This window comes from Mustela nigripes, chromosome 4 (assembly GCF_022355385.1).
Source record: "Mustela nigripes isolate SB6536 chromosome 4, MUSNIG.SB6536, whole genome shotgun sequence".
Lineage (NCBI taxonomy): Eukaryota > Metazoa > Chordata > Mammalia > Carnivora > Mustelidae > Mustela > Mustela nigripes.
Window position 1 is genome coordinate 1,265,943 of NC_081560.1, and position 14,192 is coordinate 1,280,134.

At 55.6% G+C, this 14,192-nt stretch overlaps 1 protein-coding gene across 4 annotated transcripts in view; it reads right to left on the reverse strand.

The window, feature by feature from the left end:
- The window catches only part of DNAJB6 (DnaJ heat shock protein family (Hsp40) member B6), an 84,735-nt gene that overhangs the window by 51,997 nt on the left and 18,546 nt on the right, over window positions 1-14,192 (reverse strand). For all 4 annotated transcript variants that reach the window (XR_009403706.1, XM_059396001.1, XM_059396000.1 and 1 more), the window contains exons 2-3: window positions 4,726-4,817; window positions 2,812-2,921 (exon numbers count right to left, since the gene is read on the reverse strand). Coding sequence is in view for 3 of the 4 variants with exons in the window: in XM_059396001.1 (XP_059251984.1) it covers window positions 2,812-2,921; window positions 4,726-4,790 (175 nt within the window). In the remaining variant the exon portion in view is untranslated. The remainder of the gene's footprint in view (window positions 1-2,811; window positions 2,922-4,725; window positions 4,818-14,192) is intronic.

The window sequence follows — 14,192 nt, forward strand, 5'->3', positions numbered from 1 at the left end:
GGGGGGGGGAGCCTCAGTCATTAAGCCGCAGCCTTCGACTAGGGTCATGATCCCGGAGTCCTGGGATCGGGCCCCACATCGGGCTCCTTGCTCAGCGGGGAGCCTGCTTCTCTCTTTCTTGCTCTGCGCCACCCCACCTGCCTGTACACGCGAGCGCGCTCGCTCTCCCGCTCTCTCTGACAAATAAATCTAAAAAAAAGTTATAAAAAAATCTAAAATGTGGTTATACATACTGAAGTATTTCTTTCAGCCTCCTGTGCACAGAGCGTGCAGCTCACACATACATTAAAATCACACTGCACGTTATAAAAACTACTCCAATTCCAGACGTGTGCCTTCTTATTACCAGGTCCAATTGGGGGGATAAGATCTGGGGCGTGGAAACAGGATGGGGCCTCGATGGGGCAAGAAATCGATGTACTAAAAGCCAGACAAGAAGCCAACTCTAGGGCGCCTGGGTGGCTCAGTGAGTTAAGCTGCTGCCTTCGGCACAGGTCATGATCTCAGAGTCCTGGGATCGAGTCCCGCATCGGGCTCTCTGCTCAGCAGAGAGCCTGCTTCCCTCTCTCTCTCTCTCTGCCTGCCTCTCCATCTACTTGTGATTTCTCTCTGTCAAATAAATAAATAAAATCTTTAAAAAAAAAAAAAAAGAAGCCAACTCTAACCCCACAGGCTTCATCCCCTTGGAAGAGCAACAGTCCAAGCAAGCCTTGGTGAGGGTCTGCTGTCCTATTTACCTTCTAGAACGAACAGCAGCACTGCAGCCCTGGATGGACAGGCGCCTTCTTTTAATGCCATGTGTTTACCCCAAAACATCAGGTTCTACCAAATTGTGAGGTAAAACAACAGGAGTTATGGGGAAACCGTGCGCACAAGCAAACCACCAAAAGCCAGCTTCTGGCAGCCAGAGCTCTAGTAAGAACGGGACCCACCGCTGGGAAGGGAAGCCCCGGGCCGCCGGCTGCAGAAGACCACAAGAGCATCGCTCGCCCTCCGAGAAGGGGCAGAGAAGAGCAACGCTGTCATCTTGATGAGAAGGGCAAGGTTCCCTTCCTGACAAAGATCAAGTCTGAATTCCATTTTTTGCTTTTGTAAAACCACGTGACTAAAATGAGAAATAATTTGGGATCAGTCCCCGATTTCTCCCACGTCCCGCAAGTGCTGGTTCGGCACAAACAGGGACCGGACAGCAAGAGACGGCGCAGAGGGCCGCGGGGCCGCCTGTCGGTCCGGTCCAGGAAGCCGCTGGCACGGGCGCCGGGGGCTCAGCGGTTCGCAGCCCCCGCCTGCAGCTCAGGTTGCAGTCTCGGGGTCCAGGGCTCGAGTCCTGCCGCAGGCGCCCTGCTCGGCGGGGAACCTGCTTCTCCCTCACCCCACCCCTGCTCTTGAGCTTTCTCTCAAATAAAATTTAGGGGAAAAAAAAAAAAACTAAAGTTTCTCATTTTAAGACCTTAATGCTATATTTTTTAAAAATTACAATTATCGGGCACCTGGGTGGCTCAGTGGGTTAAGCCGCTGCCTTCGGCTCAGGTCATGATCTCAGAGTCCTGGGATCGAGTCCCGCATCGGGCTCTCTACTCAGCAGAGAGCCTGCTTCCCCCCCCTCTCTCTCTGCCTGCCTCTCCATCTACTTGTGATTTCTCTCTGTCAAATAAAAAAAAAAAAAAAAAAAATTACAATTATCAATGTTTACGTGTTTTCTACTAACAGTTACTACTGAAATAAAACATCTGGGACTTCCTTTAAAGTAAAAAAGATGTATTAACAGACAAAACAGGGATGCTCACGTGTTGTTAGTAGTAAGGAGAGCGTGGTTGCATGGAGTTCTCTCCAAAATCAAAAATGCCTTTCACGGGACGCCTGGGTGGCTCAGTCACTTAAGTGCTGCCCTCGGCTCAGTCTTGATCCCAAGGTTCTGGGATCAAGGTCCACGTCCGTTTCCATGCTCAGCGGGACAGCTGATTCTCCCTCTCCTCACCATGTGTATTCTCTATTTTTGTCACTATCTTTCTCTCAAGCACATTAAAAAAAAAAAAAAAAAAAAAGCCTTTCTCTAGTAACCCTGAGCACATGAGGACACACTTGGGGCAGGGCCCAGGCCCGGCAGCCAGCGAGGACTCCTCCATCCTGGGTACCTGGGAGCTGACTCACACCAGCTCATTCCGTGCAGCTTCCTGGCGAGGCGGCGTCAGCAGATTCCCGGTTTCTAACAAAGCTCCACGCCGCTCTCCCAAGCCCAGGTCCCTCTCACACTCTTCTCCACCACGAACCTGCGGACTGCATCAAGCTCACCTTCCGCCTGACTAAGGAGACCAGGCTAACAGATGGGGACTCTCAAAAGCCTGTGCTTTCCAACACCGACGCTCTGGAGCTGGGGCAGGGAACAGACACCTCAAATTTTGGAAGTCTACAGCTCAGCCAGACATTCCCAGAAACAAAGGAAGTCCTTGCGCACAGTGAAAACCATCAACAGGCCCGCCACGTGAGGTGAGTGGGGCAGAGAGCACCGCACCACCATCAGATCATGACCACTGCCACCACGTGGTGACCCAGATGGATTCCTATGCCCTGATCTGTCCCGTCCGTCCTCAGAACAGGCTGCCATCCTGTTTAAAACAGCCATCACAAAAGAACGTGCGAGAAGCCAGGGTGCTCACAGCACTCACGGGTAACGGTGTCGAGTATCTGCCAGGAACAGGACTCAAAGCTTCACAAGGAAAAGAAGGAATGTCTTTTCTCAGGGCCCGAAACCTCAGCCAGACACATCCACCGGCCCTGGGGAGAGTCCGAGCTCTGGGCAGATTAACTCACCATCTGATAACACCTCGTACGCCTCAGCTACTTGTTTGAATTTTCTCTCTGCCTCTTCTTTATTCTCCGGGTTTTTATCTGGATGCCACTTCAGTGCCAGTTTCCGGTACCTTGAAGAGAGTCAAAGGACAGTGGTCACACCCACGTGCAGAAACCCAACGGCCGTGGAACTTTACGGGGCTGGGGAATGGATGCGGAGCGCGAACTCGCGAGATGCATACCGATTTCCGCAGTGGAACCTCCCTCGCCCACTGCAAAAGAAACCGGCTCTCCCATCCACCTCACAGGCGCAAAGCAATTGCTCGACACACAGGCCCGTGGACACAAGCGAGGGCCAATGCGCACAGGGTGCGTGGACCACGCAGCAGCAGGAGCACAGCAGAGAGGCCAGGAGCTCGGAGCAGGCCCACCTGCCACCCCGCTCATGCCCCGGGCGCCATCCAGAGAGAGCCCTGCTCCGCATCCAGGTCTCACTGGAGACTCCAGAACAGTCCCGGTGACAGGCACGCACACACACACATACACACTGCTCCCTTCGACTAAGCTCAACATCAACGCCACCTCCGGGGTGGGGACTGCACGAACAGGGAAGGGACGCCCCTCAGAATCCAGAGGAGACCGCGGAACAAGGCAGGCCTCCTGACATCTGACAAGGGGACACAAAGCTGCTGTGGCTCAAATTAACCACAGCATTTTCATCAACAACCTCCGGCTGGCCCTCTTAAAATCTGGTTAACGCTGGACTCTCTACAACACCAAGAGACTTTATTTTTCTACCACTATGGACCCCAATAAGCCGTAAGCAGACCACAAGCCCTAAAGCATCACGAATCTTCACAGTAAGAAGGGAGAGTGCACGGACAAGACAGAGTGTCCGTTTGCACTAGCTGCTGCTGTGCAACAAGGTTCCACAGGAGGATGCAGGTGCGTGCTGTCTGTCCAGGTTTTGTGAGAGACCGCTCAGCTCTTCCAGGCTCAAGGCATGCGGCATGGACCGTAAAGCACCCCCCCTCCCCGTGGGCCTGGAGGCCGCAGCCGGACTCACACCAGAATGAGCACCACGACCTGCAGGCCACATCACTTGGAGTGGGGGAAGAAGCACACGGCCGTGACTCAGACCAGACCGGACTGGAGGTTTCTCAGAAGACACGGGAGGGAGAGCACCACACAGTCACTCCTCCAACTCAGGTTTTCCTGATCGCTGCGCACGCAAAGCCTAGAGTCCACAAAATGGACCGGGAACATGCACCACCACACCGCTTTGCTCATTAAAAATAAAAAGCTAGGACGGCTGGGTGGCTCGTTCTGTTAAGCGTCTGCCCTCGGCCGGGATGGTCGAGTCCCACGTCAGGCTCCCTGTTCAGCAGGGAGTCTGCTTCCCTGCTTGGACTCACGCTCGTTGTCAAATAAACATCTTAAAAAATAAAATGAAATAGGGCACCTGAGTGGCTCAGTCGTTAAGCATCTGCCTTTGGCTCAGGTCACGATCCCAGGGTCCTGGGACTGAGCCCCGCGTAAGACACCCTGCTCCCCCCTTTCCCCCAAAAAAAAAAAAAAATTTATCAAAAAAAAAAAAAAAAAAAAAAAAAGGGTGTTCTGTTCCATGGCCCTGATTTCAATAGATTAAAAAGTGACAATATCAGGGGCGCCTGGGTGGCTCAGTGGATTAAGCCGCTGCCTTCGGCTCAGGTCATGATCTCAGTGTCCTGGGATCGAGCCCCGCATCGGGCTCTTTGCTCAGCAGGGAGCCTGCTTCTCTCTCTCTCTCTGCCTGACTCTCCGCCTACTTGTGATTTCTCTCTCTGTCAAATAAATAATAAATAAAATCTTTAAAAAAAAAAAAAAAAAAAGGTGACAATATCCAAGGACCAGCACGAAGCAAAGATTTATTATTAAATAAATACAGTTACTTACGCCTTTTTAATGTCCTCGGCTGAGGCATGTCTCTGCACGCCTAGAACCTCATAGTAATCCACCATGTTTTAACAGGCTGCTGGAGTTGAGTCCTGCAATGAGAAATCCATGGTCAGTGACAGGACGGCCAAGGTCTGGTTCTCTGTGAAAAAGAACACAGCGGCGGGGGTGGGGAAGGGGTCACCTCTCCAGAGCACTAATCCCCAGCCGGTCAGGCTGGGCCCTTGTCTGGAACAGATTCCAAGACTTGTGCCCTAAGACTCCGCTCTGTGTGGGAGGACGAGCTCTGAAAAGCAGCCTGAGCTAAGTAAGGCCGGGGGTGGGGGGACGGACTGGGGGACCGGGGTGGACACCCGACCACCCGCTGACGGGCTGGCGCGCCAATCCGGTTTTCCAACACGGGCAGTGCTAAAGGAGCTCTGGCCACCTCCTCCTCTCAGTGCGTTCCTGGGCCAGGCATTGGGCAGGACTGCACAGCCACCAGGATGAACACACCGTCCCTGCAACGTGCGAACCACACAAAGAACAGTGAGGAAGTGACGCACCCCCCCCCCCCAAGTCCCTGGGGAAGCAGCAGGAAAGGTCTGATTAGACACCTATGAGAGCACCTTCACCCTCTGGCTTAAAGTCCCATCCAGCCACGAAACAATCATGGCCCTGCCGTTGACACCAACTGCAGAGCGCCCCGAGAGCCCACGCCGGCGACCTGCCTCACCCAGGTCCGTGTCACTTTACGGGCAAGACGGTCAGACTCCGTTCGCTTCGGCCACCTCTAACAGGAGGGCCTTGGGTCCCACACACCAGGGATACATTTCCCTCTATGAGAATCTAACACATTCCCCTCATCCAACCACTGACGAGACTCCCTAGGAGCAGGCCTAGCCTGCAACGTTGCAGGCGGACTGCAGCAGGGGAGCAGGGCCCGAGGCAGCCTGATCTGCCCACACCTGAAGCTGGGCTTTCCGCCGAGTCCCCAGAAACTCAACTATCAGACCCAAGAGACAGTCTTCCCGAGGCCACCATGCCAAGGCTCAGTGAGGTCTAAGGTTAATAATGCCACGATTACCAATTTCCCACTGCTCCAAACAAGACGCAAACACAGCTGTTGCCAACGTTTGGAGACCAACCCACAGGGGACAAAATCCAGTAGGACGTCATGACTCAGCATCTACACGTACCACAGCCGAGCATTTATATACAGAAACCCCGTATTTAGAAGGGGGTGCCTCAACGGCTCGATCAGATGGGCAGCAGGCTTTGGTCTTGGCTCAGGTCAGGATCTCAGGGTCATAGGACTGAGCCCCACACCGACTTCCTGCTCAGCCAGGAATCCGCTTGGCCCTCCTCCCTCTGCCCCTCTCCCCCATCCATGCTCTCCCAAATAATCTAAAAAGTAGTAATAAAGGGTCAGAAGAAGCACATGAATTCGGGGCACCTGGGGGGCACAGTCAGGTGAGCATTCTTCTGCTCAGGCGATGGTCCCAGAGGCCCAGGATGGCATCCTGGGACTGAGTCCCGCTTCAGGCTCTCTGCTCCTCCTTCTGACCCTCCCCTCTCACGCTCTCTCTCATTCTCTTACTCTCAAATAAATCAGTAAAATCTTTTTTTTTTTTTAAGATTTTTTTTTTATTATTTATTTATTTGACAGAGAGAGAGAGAGATCACAAGCAGGCAGAGAGGCAGGCAGAGAGAGAGGGGGAAGCAAGCTCCCTGCCGAGCAGAGAGCCGGACGCGGGACTCGATCCCAGGACCCTGAGACCACGACCCGAGCCAAAGGCAGCTGCTCAACCCACTGAGCCACCCAGGCGCCCTAAGAAAGAGAAAAAGAAAAGAAAAGAAACCCACTTGCTACTAGTCCACAAGCTCAACACAAGAAAACCAAAACCACCAGGGGATGGTCTATGACAGACCCACCACCCTGAGATACCTAGAAACATCGAGTGCAACCCACGCGTCTGAAGAAGCGGAGCTGTCAGAGAGAGGCTCCCGTGCCAGGAGCCAGCAGGGAGGGGACCCAGAGGTGGCCCTGCTGTGCCGTGAAAGGGGTCCTGTGTCATCAGGACTGGAGTTGCTTTTGGCCGCACTGAAGACCCACATGACGCCCCCCACCATTGTGGCTCCCGAAGGGCTGTAATTACGGGAAGGGGAGGAGAGAGACCCTCCCCGGCCCGCTGCGGGGAGAAGGACGAGGCCCCCCGCTGCACTGGAGTCTCCTTTCCTTCATCGTCCTGCAGTGCTCCCCACTCCACAGCGACCAAAGCCAGCCGGGGCCGGGAGGCAAATGCAGGTGTCCCTGAGCCCCGAGTGGCCCTCCAAGCCAGGTCACATGGTTCCTGCAGGGAACACAGTCCCCGCTCTAGAGGAGCTGGCAAGCTCCATGAAGAGGAGCCTCGGGAGTGAGACCACCACTGAGAATCGGAAACAAAAACCTTGAAAGGGATCATACTTTGCATTTAAAAAAGGCATTCAGGGTGCCTGGGTGGCTCCGTGGGTTAAGCCGCTGCCTTTGGCTCCGGTCATGATCTCAGGGTCCTGGGATCAAGCCCTGCATCAAGCCCCGCATAGGGCTCTCTGCTCAGCGGGGAGCCTGCTTCCCTCTCTCTCTGCCTGCTTGTGATCTCTGTCAAATAAATAAATAAAATCTTTTAAAATAAACAAATAAAATAAAATAAAAAAGGCATTCAGGGGCACCTGGGTGGCTCAGTCCGTGAAGGGTCTGCCTCCTGCTCAGGTCATGATCCAGAGGCTGGCATCGGGTCCCCTGGGGCTCCCCACTCGGTGGGGGGGGGGGGGGGGGTCTGCTTCTTCCTCTGACCCTCTCCCCTCTTATGCTCTCTCTCAACTCTCTCCCTGCCTTTCAAATAAATGTGTTGAAGTATCTTGTCTAATCATCCTCAGAAAATCAGTTAATTAAGTCAGCATTCGTAAAATAACCACGACAGCCACCCGTTCCACACATGGTTGTCATCAGTCTGGCCATTTAAGACCGGTGAAACAGAGCTGGAGGGAGCTGCTGCTGCTGCTCAAGTGAGACCCAGGAAGCGGTCCAGGACCGTGCAGGCGCCGCAGGGGGTCAGGAGGCCCAATCCCAATCGGAGGAGAGGCCGGGAGCAGCGGGGAGATGGGGGCCCAGAGCCACATGGCTCAGCTCCAGAACAGAGAGAACCACGGCCCGGTCAGCTCCTCCTGTCCCCGGCTGGACCGCAGCACGACAAAGCCGCTGAGGGTGTACAAGAGGAGGCTGTGATCACGTCCACACTGTAAACCGACCACCGCGAAGGGGAAGCTCCATCACCGGAGACACGTCCCGTTTCTTTCGAAGGCGAGAACATGCTCTCTCTCAGCAAATTCCACGTATCGGTCAGTGTGCTGCACCGCAGGTCCCCAGACCTCACTTGGAGCTGGACGTCTGCACCTGCAACAGACGCCCTCCCACTTCCCTCCCCAGCCCCGCGGCCAGCCCTCCACGCGCGCGCCGTGTCTACGGAGTTCGACTCCCTTGGATCCCACACACGAGGTCCCGCAGGATTTATGTCTGGCTTATTTCCTGATGTCACTCCTCCAGGTTCATCCACGCTGTCACCACCACCACGGTTTCCTTCCTTCTAAAGGACAACTAGTACTTGGTTCCCCAGGGTCCTGTGGTTATGTATGGGGCGCGCAGAGTCGCGAGCTGTCCCGCCGGCACGGAGGGGACGCCGACAGGCCACCTGCGGGGGTATGGAAGGCACACAGAGAGGGACACACACCAGAGAAGGTGGGTCGTAGCTGCAACGTTAAGACCCGAGCTCACAGCAACGGGACCGGGTGCCGGGAGAACTGGGGCTGCGCTGCCCAGAGGCACAGCCGTGCTGCGACGCTCCTGTCCTGGCGGGTCGTGCCGTCAGCACGGTGGTGAAGGCTTCGGCCACTAGAAAAGCCGACCTACAGCATGTTCTCCCCCCAGGAACGACAATGTGGCCAAGGGAAGGCGGGGCACCCGGGGAGGACAGTGCAATCCAGAAACGTCTCCAGTCAACCCCGTCTCAACAGGCGCAATCCTTAGTGTTCCCCAGACAAGAGCACATTTAACTCAAACACCTCAGTAAACACAAGAACTGTAACTAAATGAAGACTAAAGATATGCTAAAAGTCAGTTTTGTTTTTCCAGTATGACATACAACCAAACCTAGCGCTGTACGAGTTTAAGGAACACACTGTGCGTAGTAATTCCACTCAATTCTTTTAAAACTCCACTGTTTCCAAGCGATAGAAAAACACTCCAAGGACATGAGAGAGGCTCAAGGCAAACACCAGGGAAGTTTCCAAGAACCGCGATCGGGAACCAGGCACAGCCACAGAACAGAACCGCGATCGGGAACCAGGCCTTCCTTCAGAGAAGAAAAGGGCAACGACACGGCCTCAGAACCTCCAACCGAGAACAGCATCACAAGCCAAACACCACCTTCAGGACGCCAGAAGCTGCGGGGCAGGCACCAGCGGGAACCGGGTACCGAGTTCCGGGGCAGGAGGGGAGACAGCCGTCGCCGCAGACGCTGCAGAACCGCGCAGAGAAAAATGCTTCTCAAGACGCACTTCAGATCACGCAAAACATAATTATTAAGACTTACAAATAGGGACGCCTGGGTGGCTCAGTTGGTTAAGAGCTGCCTTCGGCTCGGGTCATGATCCCAGCGTCCTGGGATCGAGTCCCACATCCGGCTCCTTGCTCAGCGGGGACCCTGCTTCTCCCTCTGCCTCTGTCTCTGCCTGCCTCTCTGCCTGTGCTCGCTCGCTCTCTGACAAATAAATAAAATCTTTAAAAAAAAAAAAAGAAAAACTAAAGAGGTGCCTGGGGGGCTCAGTCAGTGAAAGCATCTGCCTTCAGTTCAGGTCATGATCCGGGGGTCCTGGGATCGAGCCCCGCACTGAGTCCCCATCAGGCTCCCTGCTCCGCGGGGGGCCCACTTCTCCCTTTCCCCACCCCCCAGCTTGTGTTCCCTCTCTCACAGAATGTCAAATAAATAAAATCTTTTTTTTACATCAAAAAAATAGAAGATACATCCACAGTCACGTCATTTAAATGAACCTCCTGTCACGGACATAAACTAGGGCCCTGCAGCTAACAATCAGAAAATCCCAGCTCCTGGGGCCCCTGGCTGGCTCAGTCAGCAGAGCAGGGGACTCTTGTCGTCAGGGTTGTGAGTTTGAGTCCCATACTGGGACTTTAAAGTAAAATCCTTACAAAGGAGAAGGGGGAGGAAAGGGAAGGGAAGAGGGAAAGAGAGAAAACTCATGTTCTTACCAAACATGCCAATTTGGCCAAGCAAAACTTGCAAACGTCTAAGCTCTGGAATGCTTACGAAAACAACGGAATAGAAACAGAAAACAGTATCACAAAACCAGAACCGAATGACAGGAAACAAACCTCGTTTTCAGAAAGCCCTCGGATGGAAGATCTCCTGAAGGAAATCAAGTTATATTTAGGTGAAATGCATCCATTTGATCACCTGATGGAGAAATTTAAAAAAGAAAGTATAACCTCAAATACAGCAATGTAAGTTCTAGACGCTGGAAAGTTAAAAACTCCGAACAGATCTCAGTAAGACTTGCCATCTAAGGGGCACCTGGGTGGCTCAGCCGTTAAGCATCTGCCTTGGCTCAGGTCATGATCCCAGGATCCTGGGATCAAGCCCTGCATCAGGCTCCCTGCTCCCCCGGAAGCCTGCTTGCCCCTCTCCCACTCTGCCTGCTTATGTCCCCTCTTACGCTGTGTGTCTATCAAATAAATAAATAAAATCTTAATAAAAAAAAAAAAAAAAAGACCTGCCACTTAATGACATAGAAATAGGGGCTTCTGGGCAGCTCAGTCGACGTCTGCCCTCAGCTCAGGTCGAGATGCCAGGGTCCTAGGATGGAGCCCCCATCAGGCTCCCTGCTCAGCAGAGAGCCTGCTTCTCCCTCCCCCTGCTGCTCTACCTACTTGTGCTCTCTATTTCTGTTAAATAAACAAATAAATAAAATCTTAAACAAAAAAAATCAAAATATGTACTCTTCTCAAAGAGATTCCCAGAATATTTTATTTATTTGAGAGAGTCATGAGAGGGGAAAGCAGACTCCCTGCTCAGCAGAGAACCTGATGCAGAACTCAATCCCGGGACTCAAGGATCACGACCTGAGCCAAAGGCAGTCGTTTAACCAACTGGGCCCCCCAGACCCCCCGGAATTTTTTTAAATTACAAATTAGGAAGAGAAAACTATATGGTGACTATTTTCTTGGAATTCCTGAGACTTAACACCAAATCCAATTAGCTGTGACAGACAGGTAAGAAAGGGAATGCTGGTGGGGAGGAAGACATCCCCCTGCCCCGCGGTCCTTCCAGCGGGACTCAGAGCCACGTCCACATCGACAGGAGAAAACACACTGTAATAGGCATGAACAGAAAATCCTGACGACAGAAAGGCAGCGGGAAGCTTCGAGGAGCTCAGGAGAGGGGAGGGTCTGAGGACAGGAAGTGGAAGAAGACCATCAGCGAGGACAGAGGGGAGTCGCGGAAACAAGGCTGCCCCGGACGACGCTCTTCCTGGAGCAGGCTCTCCTTCCCAGCCTAAGCGGAGGCAGCTGAGGGGGACACAGAGGACCCTTCCCCCATGTGCTGGGTTTTGGTTGCTTCTAATCTGCTATAATCTTTATGCAGAAGTGGCCCGTCCTGGGGCAGCCATGAGCTCCCACAGTATGGAAAGGATGACGCACCCACGAGAAAATGGTTGTTCACGATCCGGTTTGGCAGTTCTGTTTGCGTACATACAACACACGATACTAACAATACTACAGTATTTGCTTGCAATGCAATCAGTTAACAATAGAGAAGTGAGCACCCAATCTTAAAAGGCTTCCTCGCTGGTCAGCCAGTGACAGCAGCCAAGTTCAGTCTCAAAATTACTAGCCACCGAAGAGGTCACCAATTCTCGTGACACAGAAGCCTAGCAAGCTTTATCAACAGGAAAACCTCAGCACTACCCACAACACAGCAAGGGCAGCCAGAAACAGCAGAAAAGTCAGCATCCTGGCACGCTACTTCAAAGGGCTGATAATTAACTACGCCAGATGATGGCCCTCGTGAGTGCCAGCCGCTGCGGCACGCATCTGTGGGGTGTCTCGGGGGCGCCCGGCGGTGACCGGACACATCAGGCCATGATCACCAGTGTGGAACAAAAGGGAACTCTCAGGACTAGGCTCTCACTGCGAAGCAGCCGAACCATCCCCTGAGCAATGTGCATCCCAGGCCACTAAGACGTCCTTGGTACCACTTCCCAAGCTGGCATTCCAGCCCAAGCGCTTTCTCTTTATTTGCGAGGCTGTGCCTACCTTTGTGCAGATGAGGATGGTAGTGTGGCAAGACCCTCGAGGCAGTCGTACAGAAGTGGGTGGAAAGGTGGCTTTGACGCCAGGTGGTAAATGTCTAGTTACCTGACCATCTGCAACAGCCCCGAGGGCGTGGGGGGAGGACAAGCACCATCAATTAACAGAGCCTGGGGAGCAAACACCGCCTGAATGATGGCTACTGGTCAGTCTTTCTAGAAGGCTGCCACGTGAAGGAAATGCAAATGAACTGGAAAAGCCCAGTCATCTGGGATTACCTCCCACCCCACCAGCACAAGTCAGCACAAGGCCGAGGCTCTCCGTTCCCACAGGCCTTCCGGGGCTCCTGCACCCAACCCTGTCTAACTCCCCCCAGCACCAGTACCACCACCTGAAGCTCACAAAGGTCAAGAGGAAAACCCTGTGCAGTTTGACTCCCCAAAGCGCTCAGCACATGGGGCCTTTCCCGTCCCCTGCCCCGGCCCCGGGTCTGCTCTCCCAACGAGACCTGCGAACACAGGGTCGGGAAGCCAGGGCTCAGAACCCTCTTCCGAAGCCACACTTGTGTGTGCTCATCCACTCCCATTACGCAAGCCGTACCACCTGTTCCGCAGTGACTCCCAAATTTAAGCTCCAGTTCTAGGTCTCTCTTGGGCACTTCAGATGTGACCAGACAGATGACCGCTTGCCACAGCTGCCTGGCCGTGTGACAGCCCTCCCGAAGAGAACAGGACCAAATTTCACCAGCCGCTCCCTACCGCACTCACCATCTTTCTCTAGCAAATTCTGCTTCTGCTTCCAGGCTTCTCCCTGGGAACTTCCACCCTCACCGACACTGCTACCGACCCCCAACACACATGGGAACCCACCGTTCCCGCGGCTGTGTCTGCCAGGGATCTCAAACCCCACGACCCTCACACCCCTCCCAGCGCATCACACCCTCCTCCCTCACAGTCACGGCCGGGGCAGCTACAAAGGCCGTCCTAGCAGACACGACCCGGAGTGCACAGCGGACCCACGGGCAACAAAGGACACGGTCAGCTCCGCTGGGGATCCCACGGTGTGAGACCAAGGCCAGCCCTGGGCAGGAACAGTCGAGATGGGCTCAGGACATGCCCCCTAGCACTCCGGGAAAGTTACAGGCCTGGCCCAAAACCCACCAGAGCAGAACCAGAACGGCTCGGGGTGACCCAGAACAAACAGCAGCTGAGCGCCACCCGCAGCGCTCGGGACGGGCCCGTTCGGCCGACGCGGGGCCCGTTCGCGGTCCGCACCGCCGCAGCGCGGCTGACCCCGGTCTGCGGGACCCGCGGCGGCCACACGGACGACCGCGGGAAGCGGGGCGAGGCGGGCGGCAGAGGCCCGCACTGGGCCGGGACGGAAATCCACGGAGTCTGAAGCTCAAAAAAAGCCGGAAGAGCAAGTGCGGTCGGCCCGGGCGGCCGCGAGCTCCGACACGCAGCGCAGCCCCGGCCCGACGGCCCCGACGGCCCCGACGGCCCCGACGGCCCCGACCCCGACGGCCCCGCAGAGCCGCGGCGCACGCGGAGAGAGGCCGGAAGCCGACGGCCGCTCCGAGAAGAACCGGGCCGCGGCGGCAGCAGGTGCCCGCGGAGGAAAAGGACCTTCCCAGTAACCGGGTCGCTCCGCCTCGCCGAGGTCCCGCTGCAGGAGCCTCCGCTCCGCCCGCCCTTCCCCCACGCGACCCGACCCGGCTCCAGGGGGGCGGGACGGGACGAGGCGGGGCGGCCGCTGGGGTCCTCACTCGGCCCGGGGTCCGCGGCACGGCCCCGCCGGGGTCTCCCGCGCACGGGCGTCCCCCGGTGTCCCGGGGCTTCATCCCCAGCAGGTCTTCGCGCGGCCGCCGCGGCGTCCGTTCCCAGGCGGCGCGTCCCAAGAGCACCGCGGGGTCCCCGCCCGGAGCAGCCCCGCGACGCGACGCAGCGACCGCGCTCCGGACCGCCGCTGGGACACGCTCCCGCCTCGAGTCACCGACGGACGCCGAGCTCCGCGCCGCGCGGCTCCAGGGGCGCTGCCGCCTCCCTCGCCGCCCCACGCACGCGCCCCGCAGCCCAGCCGCGCCAGCCAGGGCGCCGCGACCCCCACGGTGCCGTCAGCCGCCGCC